General features: G+C 48.1%; 3 protein-coding genes across 5 annotated transcripts in view; all 3 read right to left on the bottom strand.

Annotated features, from left to right (window-relative positions):
- Window positions 1–1,301, bottom strand: part of tet3 (tet methylcytosine dioxygenase 3) — a 44,148-nt gene extending 42,847 nt beyond the window's left edge. Inside the window, exon 1 of the mRNA XM_062543108.1 lies at window positions 933–1,301. Coding sequence (XP_062399092.1) covers window positions 933–1,298 — 366 coding nt within the window. The 5' untranslated portion in view covers window positions 1,299–1,301. The remainder of the gene's footprint in view (window positions 1–932) is intronic.
- A 3,055-nt stretch (window positions 1,302–4,356) lies between these two features.
- ap3m2 (adaptor related protein complex 3 subunit mu 2) lies at window positions 4,357–10,341 on the bottom strand. The gene is made up of 9 exons (XM_062543106.1): window positions 10,229–10,341; window positions 9,439–9,718; window positions 9,142–9,313; window positions 8,678–8,815; window positions 8,471–8,556; window positions 7,344–7,477; window positions 6,504–6,711; window positions 6,037–6,181; window positions 4,357–5,662 (listed from the first exon to the last, which is right to left on the bottom strand). Exons 2-9 carry the CDS (start codon window positions 9,709–9,711, stop codon window positions 5,562–5,564), a joined length of 1,257 nt encoding a protein of 418 aa, XP_062399090.1. The 5' UTR covers window positions 9,712–9,718; window positions 10,229–10,341; the 3' UTR covers window positions 4,357–5,561.
- Window positions 10,342–12,570: 2,229 nt separating this feature from the next.
- kat6a (K(lysine) acetyltransferase 6A) overlaps window positions 12,571–17,498 on the bottom strand; it is a 28,301-nt gene continuing 23,373 nt past the window's right edge. For all 3 annotated transcript variants that reach the window (XM_062543103.1, XM_062543104.1, XM_062543105.1), the window contains one exon: window positions 12,571–17,211. In XM_062543103.1, coding sequence (XP_062399087.1) covers window positions 13,694–17,211 — 3,518 coding nt within the window. In that variant the 3' untranslated portion in view covers window positions 12,571–13,693. The remainder of the gene's footprint in view (window positions 17,212–17,498) is intronic.

Here is a 17,498-nt window from a genome sequence, read left to right as displayed (position 1 = left end):
TTTACATATCCTATCCGATAACTTGATTGTCAATAGTCCTAAACTGCTGCTAACTGTGTGGCAGACACTCTAGCTAACACTCTAACTATGTGTATTGCTTCTATCGAAGTAGATACTAGAAATGATAGCTTATTTTTTAAACAATTGGTGGCACGGCACCTTAGCAAACACTGGTTTGACAGCCTTGCATACTACTCATCAGACTGTGAGAGTTGTCACACAAAGGGAACACTTGGATCCACCAGAGACATGTTCAGACCTGACATGTGTGGTGAGGTATGTCAAGGATGGAACCAGGTGTACGGCACAACAAGAGGTTTGTGAGCAGGCATTGGATACAGCTCATCTACCGTGCTTCTTTAACAGCACACACCCATGCTGCATCTTCTCACACCCATTTAAAAAGCGACATGTTGTAAATTATATCAAAAGATTCATTTTAAAAAGGTCCAAATTAATGGGCTACAGAAATGCAGACCCAGGCTGGATATACAGGCAGTGCCAGCACAACTACAAGTTTGTCCATCTCTCAACCTCAGACAGAAGAAGAGGCCCTGTCATCCAGACGCCCACAGTCTCTGGGTTGGCCCACTACATTCTAATTAGTCATGAGAAACACACTTTGAATTGATGAGCATGTGTTGCAAAAGGCTACTGGATACAAAAAGATAAACGTTCCTCCCTAATTTATAATCTCAGAACTGAGTGTGTGAGAGGCAGAGATATCCTTTGACAGATCCTGAATGACAAAATATCCTTTGTTTGTTTGCTAAGATGTACATGCATATTTCTCTGTTGACAAAATCGTCAATACTTACAACCTTTATAAACATGTAATAGTGTGATTATTGCTTGATTTGCACTCTATTGTGTAGAGAAGGTCAATAGTGCTTGTGGCTTGTGCTGCACTGCACAAAACATAAGCCACTTACCTCCCAGCTGCTAGTTTTCTTCTTCAGCTGGTCGCACTTGCGCAACTTGCAGATCTGGTGGCCGGTCTTGCGATTCAGGCAGTTGGTGCAGGTGCCGCAGTTCTCCTTGCGCAGGCACGGGCCACACGCACCACACCTTCTCCGCTTCTTCTTCTGCTGAGACGCTGCCCCTCTGGTGTCCTGAGCCTCAGGCGGCACCACGGGGAAAAAGCCGCCGTTGTGGTGCTCGCTCTGGATGTACTCGGCCAAGGGAGACACCATGCCCATGGCTTTGCCCCGCAGCAGGACCTTGGCATCGTCTTCGTCCAGAGAGAATTCATAAATGTCCTGCGGCGGGGGGCCTACACCCCCCCTGAGCTTGTTCATGTTGCAGATGCTGCTCTTGTCCAAGCCCTGGAGGGTTAGGTGATGTGTCAGAGGCAAAGAAGAGTCTTGAGTGCACTTTAAAAACCCAGTCCAGGGATTGTCTACTTGGACACAAGACGGACAGACAGCTGACTTGGGTCAAGACAGGGCTGACAGGGGAACTGCGCTTCTAAAAGCCAGTCCAACCCATGCTATCAATCACCCGGATGACCAGGTGGATTGAAGAGGATCAGGTGACTGGAAATGCAGTGCATCTTCATAAAAGGTCACCTATGGATCTCAAAGGTCCATGGTAAGGTTGAGTGTGTCATGACAGCCACTGAAGTCACTCTGCTCTTCAAAACCATGGGTCTGTACATGAAGAAAACAATGGGGGAGAGGGCATTAAGGAAAATAGACAAATGTATTCTAATCTAATTATGCCATTAATGCAAACTGATAAAACAACAAATCAATCAGCAATCTGTCCATTGTTTATAAATCAAGTCACCCACTTACTTATGTGGATTTCATTATTCAGCTATAACTATATAAAAAAAGCTGTTTTAACCCTTAACCCAACTAACCCTTGAAGAGCTATTGCCACTTCTAATACACTGGCTGGCTATAATAATGCAGCAGAACTCCCAGACAGTGGACAGATGTCTGGTCGGCGCACTGAATCGATGGCTGACGCTACGTGCGATGTGTGAGAAAATGTCAGGTTATAATGGCGAGTCCCCACGAGGAGGGCTTTGTTTGCCCTCTTTGCATGAGAAAGAGCTTTCGCTCAGACCCGCGACGGCTCTCTTTGTGCCATGCAAGGAAGCTCCAGTCAACCGTCAATAAGCTGAAATATTTTTACTATAAACCCCGCTCGTCTTCCCGCGTTCGGTGACATTACAAAATCATATAGTAAGCACACCCTTATCTGTAGCTTGACCGTTTCCTGAAACAAAATTATTAGACTTGCAAATGCATATGCTATTAATAATTTCAGAAGAGTTGTCTGCGGGATAGCAACTTAATTCTGTAGCCTAAGTGACTGTACTGCACATAATACAAAATGATACAGAACAACTGAAACAGTATCTGCTAAATATGTGTTGTCCAAAATGCCCCAAACAATATAAAACCAAACATACAACATTAGACCGTGATAACCTTACAGATGTGATCATTTAGCTTAGTTGTCTAAAAATATCTTGGCAATCTTCATTCTGTGGCATGGATTGTTAACAACCCTGAAATAATAATCTGTTTATACTAACACTAACAAAAGAATTAAGGCTTTAATTTGCGCATTGCTGACCATATTAACACGTCATCAAACCCATCGTTACATATTATTTGATCATGAGCACCTTTTAAAAACACGGTAACGTTTGTGAACAGTAGCCTACTACTTGTCAAAAGTGTAACTTAGCGATGGTCTCTTTAAATTGTGCTACTTAGTTTCTGGAGCCGTGGAGAATCGTCGGCGTGATAGAAGCATGCGCTTGGCGCCCTAAACACGTGGCTTATTCAGCACTTTACGCTACCGGCTCTTTAACCGGCGACAAACACAAGGACTAAATAGACAGCTACTGCTGCTATGTGACTAGTCAGAAGGTTAGCAGAAACTGCTGTCACACTCACTAACAGATAAATGTTTATACACAGGTGATAATTTTGCTAGTGTTTGTTTGTTTTCTGCCCAGGGGGAGAGAAATCCGACACATCAGCAAAGCCCCCTCCCCTATGCCAAACAACACCACCACCCCAGGGGTGCAAGCCCACCGCAGTAATGATCAGGAAACAATACCCTAACATAAAAATGTTAGGCAACGATAATACGCCGATTACGTTTGTCAACATCTTCCTAACTAATGTGTAACAATCAATATGGCCGTTATTAATGCAGTTAACATACGAACAAAGAAATAATCGTTATAGCTATGTTAAAGAACACACCAGGAGATTTAACAGATAACATTAACAGTATACCTACGGATGTGTATTGCACTAATTGTTACTGGTAGGATGCTACCTAATCACTTTCACTCAATACACATCAAGTTTTCTTTTAACAGGGAGACGCTATTGACAATTAGACAATTTATAGAAGAGAAGCAAACATATTAAATGCGCTGATAGGCTACACTCAGCAACGTAGCCTACATCGAAATAAATAAATGTTAGCTGCTATACATACCAAGAGTAATTTGTCACAACATGATTCGTCCACATAGTTTAGGTTAGACAACTTTGTCTGATGAAGCAGGAAAACTCGACCCAACAAGTGTCCCGATCAAAATAACTGAGTCTGAAAAACTAGAAAATACTCGTGGAGTCTATGTTAAAAGTTTAAACTCATGGCACTGGTTCACACCTTGTGTGAAAATATCCGCTAAAAACAGATCGACTGGAATACAAAAAGTTCATGCACTTTTCTGCAGGTCGCATTAGTCCAGTCCTCTTAGAGTTAAAACGATGAAGAAGAGGAAGAAAAGGGAAGAAAACGTTGCTGAGTTTTAAGTGATCAGTAAATTGTGGAGTGGAGTTCAATGGGTGCGCTGGAAGGAGGGGGTTAAATCTTTGGGGCATTACGTCATCGTCAATATGTATACGTCATGTGTGATGATAATTTGACTTTCTCTTGAAAAATAGGTTAAGGTTGGTGGACTATATTCCAGATAAAATGTTTGAACACTACAATACTTTCAATCGATTAAAATATGTAAAAGTTAAGCTCATAACTATTTCAAGCCAATCAATTCTTAATAAAGTTTCATTTAGTTGGTCATGTTCAAACATTTCTGTAAATATCCATAAACCCATATCAGCAGGTCTATTAGGCAAGTATAAGATATGCAAACAGTCATAAAAAACACTTCAAAGACAGCGGCCTCTAGGCATGGTCCAATCGGCATTCCCACCAACCCATCAACAGCTAAACAAAGTTGGTATGATGTATGTAATTTGCACCGTATAGTAGTATAATATCATTTGTAGCCTACTATAAATGCTCCAAAAATGATGTACAATAAACGTAAATATCACAGTAGCTGGGAATGAAAGAAACTATGGGAACGCTGCATCAGTTTAGAGTCTTTTATTTCATAGCACTGTAAAACCATTCATATTCATTTGACAAAATAAAAGGACCAACAAAAAAAAAAAAACACCTCATGAACACAAAACACAAAGATACAGCATTAATTTCGAGGCACCCTGCCACTGATCTAGAGGCAGGCACCCTTCAGTGCATTGCTACGCAGAGAGCCAGAGGGACAGACTTCAGCTCAGTGACACTGAAATAAGAGTCCTTTGAACGTCAGTATGAAATAATACAACGCATGGTACTGCTCGCCACCTGTCCACATTTGAGAGGCGGACAGACTCGGTGGAATGGAAATGTCTCTTGCGCTCAACTTAACTGCCCTTAACTGCATTTTATAGTGGAGAGACTACGATTGGAATGTATATTAAGCTTTGTAGTCCTGTTAGTCGGACTATATGGGCGGAATTGAAAATGTGTTTGTCATTGTGTATGACAAAAATCAATCAAAGGTCATTCAGAGAGTTCTAACAACAATGCCGTGTTTGTCTAAGCTGCTTTCAGGTAAGCATTGTTCTGAATGACTCAAAGGTCTGTGAGATCATATACTCTATGATAATGTAGTGACATTACATCCCTCCCCCAAAAAAGGTAACATTCGAAACAGCTGATGATAAGGAACGTCTGTGACAATCAAATCAAGCAAGATAATAATAAAAATGAGTTGCAATGACGGTCATGTAACACAAATGAAAGACAGAGGGGTGAAACATAACTAGCAGGGATAAGAGCACACCCTACCTGACTAGAGAGCATAAGGACAAACTAAGGGATGTTCTGGAGAGAGAAGTTTCAGGCGTAAATTTGTTGTTTTTCTGTGTCGGATGGAACTTCTAGAAACGGGTACAAATTAAGAAATGTAAAGGGAACCCAAGGGAAAGCAACCATTGCAGGCTTTGACACTGAAACTCCAGACCCTGTTGTGCTGAGAGGGGAGACGCTGCGGTTGCATGTTTCTGACCATCGCAGGCCCTTCCATACAGTAGACTCGGTGCTTTCCCAATAGGCTCTTATGCATTCTATCAGCTCGACATCAGAGTCTGGAGTTCGTGTAAGAAATCCTGAGGTGCATTTTGCACAAGGAACGTAGTCATTCCAACCCCGTTTCGTTTTGCTTCACGGCCTGTCTACCCCTCACACACCCTTATCTCTATCACGGAAGTGGTCTGGAAATGTATCGGGACCTATGTCCGGACCTGGAATTTGCCAGCTTTGGTCATATACTTAATGCCTTTGAAAGGTTTGTACTTTTCTCCATACATGTCCAATCGATTCACCTTCAGTCCTGTGAAGGGAAAAAAAGGGAAGACAGACAAAAACGTTTTACAATACAGCTGAATGAATAACAATGTTATGACAATTGTATTGCATCTAGTTCCCTGCTCTATGATAATTATTACAGACCAATGGTCAATTCAGAATTTAAGAAATGTACGTTTCATCATATGTAGTACACCAACATGTAACACTACAGGGACATTCCCTGTCTCAGGTGATGGAGGGGGACAGTGAGCTCCACTGTGTGGTTAAAAGATGGAATTGCATCCAGGGCTCCAATGAGTCACGTGACCAAGAGTGTGGCATCTGGTGTAGGGATATATATCTCAGTGGGATGTTGGCCATGGGGTGCTGGTGGATTAACTATCCATGCAGGGCTACCTGATATGGCAAGCTGTTGGATCTTGAACTGGATGTTGAAGGTGGGATTTTCATCTGGTTTGGAGGCACCAGTTTGCAGGCTCATCGATCCCTTGAGGCTGGGGAGCTTCTGAGGGTTGATCTTACCAACATCCCACGATAAGAGCTGGAGAAAACAACACCCATTTACGTACATATTTTGCAAAGTAGCCCTGAACTGTAGTACAATGTTAACACACTTATACTAATAGGGTAATAGCATATGTTATTACACATTACGTCACTGGAAGTGACACTGGAGCAGTTATAAGGTTATGTTATATTAGTATCAAAACAGCCAATTAAATGAAGAGAAAAAAGATTATTTTTTAACAAAGCCATATCTGAAGTTTATGAATAATTTCTCCACTCCTGCATGGTGAAAGCGTCAAACGTTATTATTTCCACCCTTGTCTTGACTCTTCAGAGGGAGGCGGAGAGAGAGGTACCTTGGTGACTGGGTCGAAAGTGTAGGTGCCCTGTGAGGGAGTGAGGTTGACGTTGAGGACTCCCCGTGGCATCTGGCTGCTGACCAGCACCGACTCCACGGCCTTGCCCATGGTCTGCTTGGGTCCCAGCGTCAGCTCAAAGCGCCCCTGAGAGCTGCCCTCCCTGAAGGTGATGTTGTGCTTCACATACACAGGGATCGCCACCAGGCTGCAAGGGGAATACCAATCACCAATATAAAAAACAACCTAACGTGCCGTAACTGTACGTTACCACTACACAGGGAGGGGAAGGGTTTCAATGAGTTACTGTCTAACTCAGTCATGGGGTAAAGAATTAACATCAATGGAGGTAAGGAGGATTGGGTTGCATTTTTCGGTTTCAATTACACCACCATGGTTCATCTCTTTTGATCCAGACTGTTGATGGTAGTCGTTGTGGTTTCGATCAAAGACTAAACCCCTACACTCAAGAGGAGCTATGGCAATCTGTGTAGTTTCAATATCTATCAAAACGTTCTTGAGTCACAGAGGCTTCTCAGGTTAACGTGATGACAGTTTTTCGGTTTCCATTCGTAAGAAGGGAAATCATGGGAACGGTGTTTGGTACACGTGGCATACAACATGAACACACGAGCATCAGACAACCCATGACCTCACAGGGGAAACTCCTGTCACCGCAGAAACTTTCTGAAAACTCATTTATTACTTACCGTAATAACTGTGTGTGTAAGTGTGCGTGTGCGTGAGCGTGTGCGTGAGTGAGTGAGTGAGCGTGTGTGAAAGAGAGAGTGAAAGAGTGAGTGTGATTTCTCTGAACATCTGAGCGAACCCGAAGCTTACTTCTGCGAGCTGACGTGGTACGACAGCAGCCGGAAGTTTCCATCCGGAGGAATGAAAGAGAGAATTCGCTCGGCCTCCCAGCGCTTGAACCGCACGCATGGATGGAAACTGACGTCATCTAGCAGTCGGGGGTTCTGAAAGGAAGCAGGGAGTGTACAGCCGCTAGTGAGCATGTGCGGACAACACCACTACATCCATTCTCAGGTACAGTGGGCTGCTCGAAAGAAATGTTTGACTTGAATGCCTTTGCATCAACAGAAAAGGACTTTCTTTGGATGATGACGAGAACACTAGGTGGTAAATGACTAATCATCTCAATAAAAACATTAGCAATGCAAATGTACTTGAGCCACTAGGAGAGCACTAGATTAATTTCAGGAAAATATATAGAGTGAGGATGTTTTCATATACACCCCATTATGACAGTTGTGCAGTCTTAATGGCAAACTGAAAGGGAAAGGAGTTCAGTGTACAAAGGGCATTCTTTTTCTCTGAAATTAACATTTTCACATATCCGTGTAACCCTCAGATTCCCATTTTCATGTTAAAAATGATCAGTAAGATTTAAGGGACTGGAGCCAAGGTAACCATCTCTTTTTTCCCAAAACCTTTCCAACAGTCATGCACCATGTCTGTGAATATGGGCACCATTACACACTCTGGGCATCCAAACAAACAAAAGAGTCCACAGATATGTAAGGGATAATCAACGACGCGCCGTGCGTTTATAGGAAAATAATGCACGTTCGAAGTGGTAATAAGGACGATAAGTGCATTATTTTCCTATAAACGCACGGCGCGGAGTTGATTATCCCGCGTATACCACTGCTACTATCACTTTCGTTTATATTGCCGCTGTCTTAGATACAACGTTGTTGTTTTTACCGTTACATTGACATTGGCGAATTAATATTCAAGTGTAATAAGCCCAAAAGTAGGGAACTACTTCATAGCCGTGCGGTATATAGAAAAATAATGCACGTTCCAAACAGCGCATCACAATAGGAAATTTGACCAAGCAGTGGTATAAGATGAATACATGTTATGCTCCTGTAATGCTGTCCAAATATAAATTGGTTGGACTTTTTGGGAGGGTGAGAAAGGATTAAAGAGAGCCAAGATCTCACCATGAACGAGAGAGTGAGATCAGGCATGCCAGTCAGCTTCACACAGGCATCAATCACTCCCTGAATCTCCGCAGTTATAGTGGAACCTAATCAACACATAGGACAAACTAGTAGGTTTTTCATTACAGTGCAGCAATCACAATAGAACAAATCAAGTTGTGAAATTAAATTAATGTCGCTGCAATATGTTGACACAAAGCACTCCACCTGACTTGTCAATGATAGCATCAATCTCTTCCACCACGTCAAAATAGGCCTCGTTGTTGGTGTATTTCACACCTGTGCGTCTCCAGGGTACCACAGAGAGTTGGCCAGTGGGAAGCTGCTCCCCCACATTAGTACTTCCTGTGGATAAAAAAACCCAACATGATTAGCAGCAATGCATGGCCTACATAGCTCCATGACAAGACACATATGACATTTATTGCTTTCGTCTAGATAAAGTAGAATTATTTGCTTTCCCAGGGTGTGTTCAAGCTGAGGAGATAAAGCCATATAAAATATTGTCATCAATAGCATTTCAATATTTGAGTGTTTGAATTCTGCAACAACAGCTTATTGACTACAACTGCTATCACTGCCTTGCTGTTTACCACTTTAAACAAGTCAACATTACACTTCAAAACTCCTTGGAGCTCCATATCTGTGGCACATGAGGGACAAGAACACACCTGTGATAGTGTTGACCACTGTGCGGAGGATGGTGGGTGGCTTTATCAGTTCTTTGAGGATGTTGGACTCAGTGGCCAGAGGGAAGCCATTGTCAAGCATCTCCTCCAGCAGCTCGTACACAACAACCACATTGTCCTTAATGGCAGCTTCAGTACAAACTCCGAAATAGTCCTGAAGCAAAGTGAGAGAGCAATACGAGGCAGACACAGAGGTGGGGGAAAACAAGGCTATATTAACACGACACTGACATGAAACAAATGCATGCATTGATGCAAAAGACTATAAAATACACCCACCTGGAACGTGTCCACCACTCGATGAAGGAACTCAATGACAAAAAGCGGAGGCACCTCTGTCTGAATGACAGCTACAAAGAATATCTTATGTCTGAGCACATTGATGAGGTAGTGGTGAGGGGTCGGGATGACAGGAGGGACGTTCTCGGGCTCAGTAGCGCGTTCCTGAGCCTCGAAGAAGTAATCGCACACGGAACGGCTCACAACACTCTTCCAGTGCTTCTCCAGAAAGATGTCTCCCGAAGAGTTCACCAGGAATAGGCTGTGGATCATCTTGACTCTGATTAGAAGAAAAACCGTGCGTGTAATGAACTTTTGGTGTAATTACACAATATATTAACACCTAGCCTAGAAATATTATCAGTGGATACAAGGTCCATCCAACACTAGCCTAATGCATCCTTTAATAACAGCGGACGTGGCCGGTTTAAAGCGCTGGGTGGAAAAGGATAGCTGATATGGGCTCATTTAATATTCTCAACCCGGTGACGATCAAGTTACCATAGTGGGTCCGATTAGACCCACTGATCAGAACAGAGCAGGCCCTAAAAGACACAAACCAGGCTCGACTAGCCCTTGTATGCGATGATAGAGGCAGCGCATCCTAGGCTACTGTATCCCTCTATCTGCATCCGTGTTTCTCCTCCATCACAGGACTGTCTTGTGACAACGAGCTCCGTCATGCGGTGAGGACAGACACCAAAGCTACTTCCTACTTAACATTTCCTAAATCATACACATGTATTCTGTCCCTGTATGCACCACGAAAAGAGTTTGAAATGATACTCACCGTTATATTCTTTGCCTAATATTTCGGTTTCTATGTTGCACTAATACTGAAAGATGAAATAATGTTCCTAAGCCAGTCTTCCCGTTCTTGGCCCCGCCTGTTGTAAACGACTGACGTAAGCCTGAACCAATCAGAGATAAAAGACAACAGGAATGCCATCCCTACTGAAATAGTTATTGGTTCCTGCTACGGAAGTGAAGCTTTTTTATATACTTCATGATCATTGGACGGAGACCAGTAAACATCATATGTTCATGGTTTTTGATTGGCTTCTGAAAGTAGGCTTACTGATGTCTGACATTTTGTGTCAAGGCAAAGATACAAGTCAATGAATCGGCGACATGTCTATATTAATAAGTACCTCGTAATTACAGGGGCAATTGTCTGTATACGTTTCATTCACTTAAAAAGTACCATACATGCCTCTCATTCTAAGCAAATAGTGTGATTGAGAGTTCAGTCTATGTATGAGACTTAGAATAAAATAGTATAAAATAGTATAAAAAAAGCATGTAGACCACTGCTGACCACTGAAGCATATTACTATTGTATTAACACCTTTGGAAAATACATAGGCTACTTTATATAAATAAATGTACCTTACCTATATTAAATGTTATAATATGCCTAATCAATTATTTCATTATTTACATAAATTCATTATTTGATTAGATAAATTGTCAACAAATACAGTCACAACTGAAATGGCTCAACATAATTTATTTTTGTTTCATGTTAAAATGTACAGAGTTCTTTGAAAGTACTTGCTAGAAAGAAAAAAACGAATAAATGGAAATACATACAGGGACGAAACAGAGAGAGGAGAGGAAGTCGGACGCAATCGACCCTCTATGAGCGCCAGGCCCTCCTCGCTCCTTGTCTATCGCGCTCTCTCTTAGCTTACAACTCACCATGTACAATTACAAAGGATACAAAAAGGGGAAGCAATATAAACAGACAGAAATATACTGAGCTCATTTTTACATGCCTCTTAGATGTAAGGAAGTCATCCTATACACACACGAAAAGTCCAAAACAAAAAGAAAAAAGAACGCTAAGTGACCTTTAGATATTTATTTTTTCCTTCTGTTTTAAAATAGCATTAATATACTACACAAAGATAGAAAACTCTAAAGATGAGATGGAATGGAGAGGTTAAAGGCATCTTAAAGTCACTAAAAGTGAGTTGTATTTTTTTAAGTTTTGAATTTCTTAATAATATTACCCCAAGAGTCAAGCTAAAAAATATGTATTGTTTTTCCTGAAACAGAAGTGAAAAAAATGACAGTACCAATATCAATGTCAGAATTTTTCTTTTTTATATTATAGAAAAAACATTGTTCTCTACAATACGTTTCTAAAGTCAAAAAGAGTCAGCTTGTATCATAAAAGAAAGCTGCCCAGTCTGATAAAATTCAGAAAATTAAAACAAAACAAAAACAATACACACAAATAATATATGAAACATCAGATTTGTAAGAAAAAAAATCCTCAATTGACATTGAATACTGGAACATGAAGGGGGACCCTCCCCCCTGTCCCTAAACAGGAGACGACCCCAGACAACATGCACACCAACCAACATCCTGGTGTGTGAGTTTGTGTGTGTAAGTGCGCGCGCGTGTGTGTGTGTGTTGATGTGCCTCGTGGGCACATGTTGAGTTATAGTCCATTTCCCCTCATGGCTAATGGTCTGTGCCCCTCTAGGCATATGGAGGGCAGCCGTTCTGCCAGATGTGTATTACTGGTACATCGGTGTAGCCTGTTCTTCGTGGCCCTGTTAGTCAAAGAGTGAAGACACATACTGGTGCAGTCTCAAACAGGTTTATTCTCTGTAAAGCAGTTACCGTTCCATCATGGGATGACCAACCCCTTGTCCTCATGTCTGGAAGATGATGCTCTGCAGGGGCAGGAGACCCTATTTCAGCAAGGCCAAGCTCTCTGCTCTTGTGCATGGAGTGTGTTGGAAAAAGTGTGTGAGCGTTGCATGTCCCAAGTCTGCCACCGAGGGGAGACTGTGCTGTGAACTAGGAAGTACCAGAATATTTACATCTTATTTCTTCTTTTTTTTTTCACAGGCAATTCTGCTGTCCAGTCTAAACGTAACTGATAACGCTACTTGTTCATATTCAAAAAAATGGACATAAGACTACATTACAGAGGCAGAAGCATCCGCAGTGGGGCCTGCTCCACCGGCTGGGACCTGACTCAACCCCATCCTACAGCGGGAAGACAAGGATTCCAAACACCGTGAATGGCCCACCCACTAGACTTTCCCACTAGAGTCCCCCGTAACCCGAGCCCACCCCGCACCCCCTTCCCTCCACCCCATAAAACACAGAAGTGCCTCCACCTTGGCTCTCAAAGTGGCAATAGAGATGTGTGCATGTGTGTGTCTGTACTCCAGCACGTGGATGCATCAGAGCAAATGGGTGCCACCTTGAGCCAAACGCACACACATACATACACACACACACACACACACACACACACACACACACACACACACACACGCACGCACGCACGCACGCACGCACGCATACATACACACATACACAGACAGACACACACACACACACGCGCTCACCTGAACAAAGTAAAAAAAAAAAATTATACATACAAAGCATGAGGTTGGACTGAACACAAGAAATTCAATGGTCGTCAAAAGAGACAAAACAAGATAAATGTATTAAAAATTATATACCAATAGAAAAGAACAAAAACAAAATGTCCATTTAAATTCAAACTCTTTTTCCCCCATTCGCAAGGTAAGGCTTCCTATGTCAATGAAAGATTGTGTGAATGGTCAGATTAACATTTGACAACCACTTATGTCTGTCTCTCTTTTCCCCCCCCATATATCTAGCTCGGGAAGAGTCCTCACATCCCGTACAGGCCACCACATTGGAGAGTTCTTCCTGTCCTCCTCTTCTGCGCTCTCCATGGGATGGATGGAGTGGCGCGCCTCGGGGCTTTAAGTGTGGTGAACAGAGGAGGCTCAGGGCCCCATGGAGTCCCCCGCGAGTCTGTCCCACCGACGGTCCATTTACCACGGCGTCTAACCAGCCAGCGGCCCCAGCACAGCCTGCTCAGGCAGGGTTCACACATGTATCGGCAGGAAGGATTTAGGGAGGGGACAAAGCAAAAAATAAAAAATAAAAAAACAGAACAAAAAGACTGACGACATACAAAAAAAAGGGTAAACAAAAAGACAACGAACATCACAGTCCCTTTAGTTCGAGTCCCCTCCCTGTGTCTGCTCTTCCTGTTCCTTGCGCTGCTGTGTGTGCAGGCAGGGCTGTGTGCAGGCCCCCCCCCGCCGCCCCCCCTCACCTCCACCTCACCAACATTCACTCAGTCTGGCTTTGGAGGATGGGGGGAAACATAGGAGTCAGTAGAGAGATGCCTGGCCCAGAGCAGAGGAGAGGGCTGATGTGGGGTAATGTCTCCTCTCCCCGCCGCTGCTCATCTGCTCATGTACGGCGACTGTTTGGGGACGCCGGCGTAGCTGTGATGGGAGGGGCCCGTGTACATCATGTTGCTATGGTGATTGGGCTGCATAGGCTGCTGCGGGTAGGCCTGGCCGCCCATCATGCCCATCTGCATCTGCATGGGGTACTGCGCCGGCTGGTTCATGTAGGGCGGGTTGCCGTGGTAGCCGCTGTTCATCATGGGCTGCGCCATGCGGTAGCTGGCCGACATGGCGGCGTTGAGCGGGTTCATGTTCATGGAGTTGTAGGCGGCCGGCGTGGGCATGAGGTTGGGCATCATGCTGCGCTGCACGGTCAGCGGCCGCGGCGAGCCCTGCATGGTCACGGGCCCCGCGCTGCGGCCGTACAGCTGCTGCTGGTGCGGGGAGCCGGCGGGCAGCTGCGAGGCCTTGGAGCGGATGGAGATGTGGCTCTTGACCGACGCCATCTGGCCCTGGAGCCGCTGCGTGTGGGGCGGCGGCGCCAGGCTGATGTTGGCGCCGGCCATGTTGCACTGGAGCAGGTTCATGGAGCCCGAGCTCAGGTTGGGCGCCGACGTCATGGCGGCCTGGCCCTGGGCCAGCGGCGGGTGCGGGCTGGAGGCGAGGCCGGCCAGGCCCGAGTTGGACAGGGACACGCTGGACGCGTAGGAGGTGACCGCCGCCGAGTGGGAGTACGGCATGGCGTGCGGGTCCATGATGGTGTTGGTGAGCTGCTGCAGCTTGGCCAGGCTGAACGTGGCCGAGGGCTGCCCGTAGCCGCCCGCGCCAAAGTCCTGGCTCATGTAGAGGCTACGGCCTCCGCCGCCTCCGCCGGCGCTCTCGGGGATCTCCATGATCATGGGCGTGGAGCCGAAACCGTTTCCCATGCTGCACTGGGACAGCGCCTGCTGCTGCTGCTGCTGTTGCTGCTGCTGTTGTTGTTGTTGTTGTTGTTGTTGCTGCTGCTGCTGCTGCTGTTGTTGTTGTTGCTGCTGTGGAGTGGGTGGGGGAGCTGAAGGTGGAGGCTGCGGTTGGGTGTTTGGCCCCTGCTGCTGCTGCTGCTGCTGAGGCACCTTCTTCTGGGGCTGCTGGTTGGTGCTGGGCGGCCTCTCGATGACGCAGCTCTGCGGGGACTTGATGCCGCAGCCGGGCGTGTTGGCCGAGGGGGGCGGTGGCGGCGGGGGCGGCTGAGGCACCTGTACCCCTCCTGCGCCGCTGTTGGGGGCGCTGTTGCTGTTGGGCCCCGGGCCGGCCTGCTGGATGAGGCTGCAGCTGCCCATGCCCAGCTGGGCGCCCACGGAGGCCGGGGTGGACACGAACGAGCAGCTGTTGGCCTGCGACGACGAGGACGACGGGGCGGCCGAGCTGGAGGACGACGACGACGAGGAAGACGAGGCCGCCGACGAAGAGGCGGCCGCCACGGCGGCGGCGGCGGACAGGCCGCCTCCGTTCCCTCCGTTGCCGTTGCCTCCGTTGCCCATGGTGGAGTCGTAGCTGCTGGGGTTGTCGTAGTTCTCCGTGGTGCTCTCGATGCTGCCCAGGTCGCTGAAGCCGCTGTCCACCACCTGCTGCGAGTGGTCCGACACCGACGGCACGTCCATCATCGGCGACGTCTCCATGTTCTGCAGCGACGGGGCCGACAGCGAGCCGGGGTGCTCGGGGGTGATCTGGGTGTAGCCGCTGCCGCCACCCCCCGCACCTCCGCCCGTCCCGGACGGGGCACCGGGCGCTCCCCCCTGCTGACCGGACTCCAGAGGGCCCGGGGTCATGCTGGGGCTGTTGACGGAGCGCACCGACTGCCCGGGCAGCGGCGGCATGGGCGGGTTGGGGAGCGGGCTGCTGTGCTGGGAGGAGGGCGCGGTGGCCGGGGCGGTGGCCGGCGCGCCGCAGTCCTCCACCAGTCCCAGCGCGTCGTCCTCGGGCTCGCCGTGGCCGTAGTTCTGCAGCGTGCGGCAGGCGGCCAGCGTCTCCTCGCAGTCCTGGTAGGAGGCGGCGGCGGCGGCCGACGTGGCCGGGTGCGGCTCGGCCTCCTCGTCCGGCGCCTCGTCCTGCGTGAGCGACTGCACGGCCTGCACCGTCTCCAGGTCCAGCTCGCTGCTGTGCTGCGGGTGGTGGTGGTGGTGGTGCGGGTGGTGATGGTGATGGTGCGCGTGGTGGTGGTGGTGGTGGTGATGGGCGCCACTGTGGGCCATGTCATCCTTGTAGTCGGCGGTGGCGTGCGGGTGCTGGTGGGGGAGGGCGTGGGGGTGCGGGTGGGAGTGCGCGTGCTGCTGCTGCTCGGCCTGCAGCATCAGCACCGCCTTGTCCTCGGCGTGGAGGGGCTGCAGCTCCAGGGGCTCGTCCGGCACGCCGATGGCCGTGACCGTCTCGACGGCGGCGGCGGCTGCCGCGGAGGACTCCTCCGCCTCGCGCCGCCTGCGCTCCTCCGGCGAGTCCGCCGGACGGGCCTTCACCTCCTGCACCTCATCGGCCTCTTCTTCTTCCTCCTCCTCGTCCTCCTCCTCCTCCTCTTCCTCCTGCTTGTTCACGTACTCCCTGGCCCCCACGCTCCCCTGCATGCCTAAAAAAGTGTCTCCGCTCTGGGGTTCCTCTTTCACGGGCGGCGAGCGCACGGGCGTGGCTGGCTCCTCGTCTTCCTCATCTTCCTCGTCGTCCTCCGAGTCCGGCTCCTTCCGCCGCTTGCTGCTGCTGTCGCTCTTCTCCTCCAGGTGGCCGTCGCCCTCGTCGTCCGCGTCGTGGTCGTCGCTGCGGCGACTGCCCGAGCCGGGCGTCACGGCGGGCCTCCGCTCGCACTCTTCGTCCTCTCGTTCCTCCTCTTCATCGCCGTCCCCCATGTCCATGTCGGGTCGCGACTGTGCTAACCGAGAGTTGGCGGAGGACGCGGGTAACATGTTGCGCGAGGGCGGTCGGCTGGGCTTGTCCGGGGCCCAACCCCTCTCCTCCTCATCTTCCTCTTCCTCCTCCTCCTCAGGCTCAGAGATGGGGGGCTTGGGTGGAGGCGGTGGCGGGGGCAGGCGAGCGGCGGGGTTCTTCGGCGGCCGGCCTCTCCTCCTGGGCTTCGGCGGCTCGACCGGCTTGAAGTCGTCGTCGTCCGACTCCTTGCGCTTGTCGTGTCCTAGGTCGGAGGTCAGGCTCCGCCGCCTGACGTCGGGCTGTGGCGGCGGCGGCGACGACGACTGCTGCTGCTGCTGCTGTCCCAGCATTCCTCTCTCCAGCTCTAACCGGGCGGCTTCCTCTCGGGCGCGCTGCTCGTACCAGCTGCGGGGCTTCCTGCCCGGCTTCATCTTGATCTTGGGCGGCGGCGGGTCGCCGGACTGGGCCGCGTCGGTGGCCTGCTGGTTGGCCCCGCTGCCGGGCTTCCTCCCCGGCCGCTTCTTCCAGTGTAAGGGCTTGCGCGCCTTGCCCTTGGGCCAGCCCTTCTTCTTCTTCACGGGGACCTCGGGGGTCGGGGCAGGAGGCTCTCCCCGGTCAGTCGGGTCCGATGGCTCTGGCTTCCTCAGACCGGGAACAGGCTTCAGCACAGGAGTGGTATCTGGCACAAAGCAGAGGAACAACACACATTATATATATATATATATATATATTACAATGGATAGACTGATAAGCATTTTGAGTGTGAGGATATAATGTGCATTCTGTATTCAGGTATTTCAATTAACATCATCAAAATGTGCGTGGGCCAACAAATGACGAATCTCATGAAGTGTGATTGCAACATGTTTTCAGCCATGCAAGAAGAGAATATCTGCATTTACATCCCAAGTCATCACTATAGGTATCCACAACTGTGGAAAAATCACAACGGTTGATCGCATTGGA

This window comes from Sardina pilchardus, chromosome 8, assembly GCF_963854185.1.
Source record: "Sardina pilchardus chromosome 8, fSarPil1.1, whole genome shotgun sequence".
Lineage (NCBI taxonomy): Eukaryota > Metazoa > Chordata > Actinopteri > Clupeiformes > Clupeidae > Sardina > Sardina pilchardus.
The sequence above is the reverse complement of the archived record's forward strand: the minus strand, read 5'-3'. Positions and strand labels throughout refer to the sequence as shown.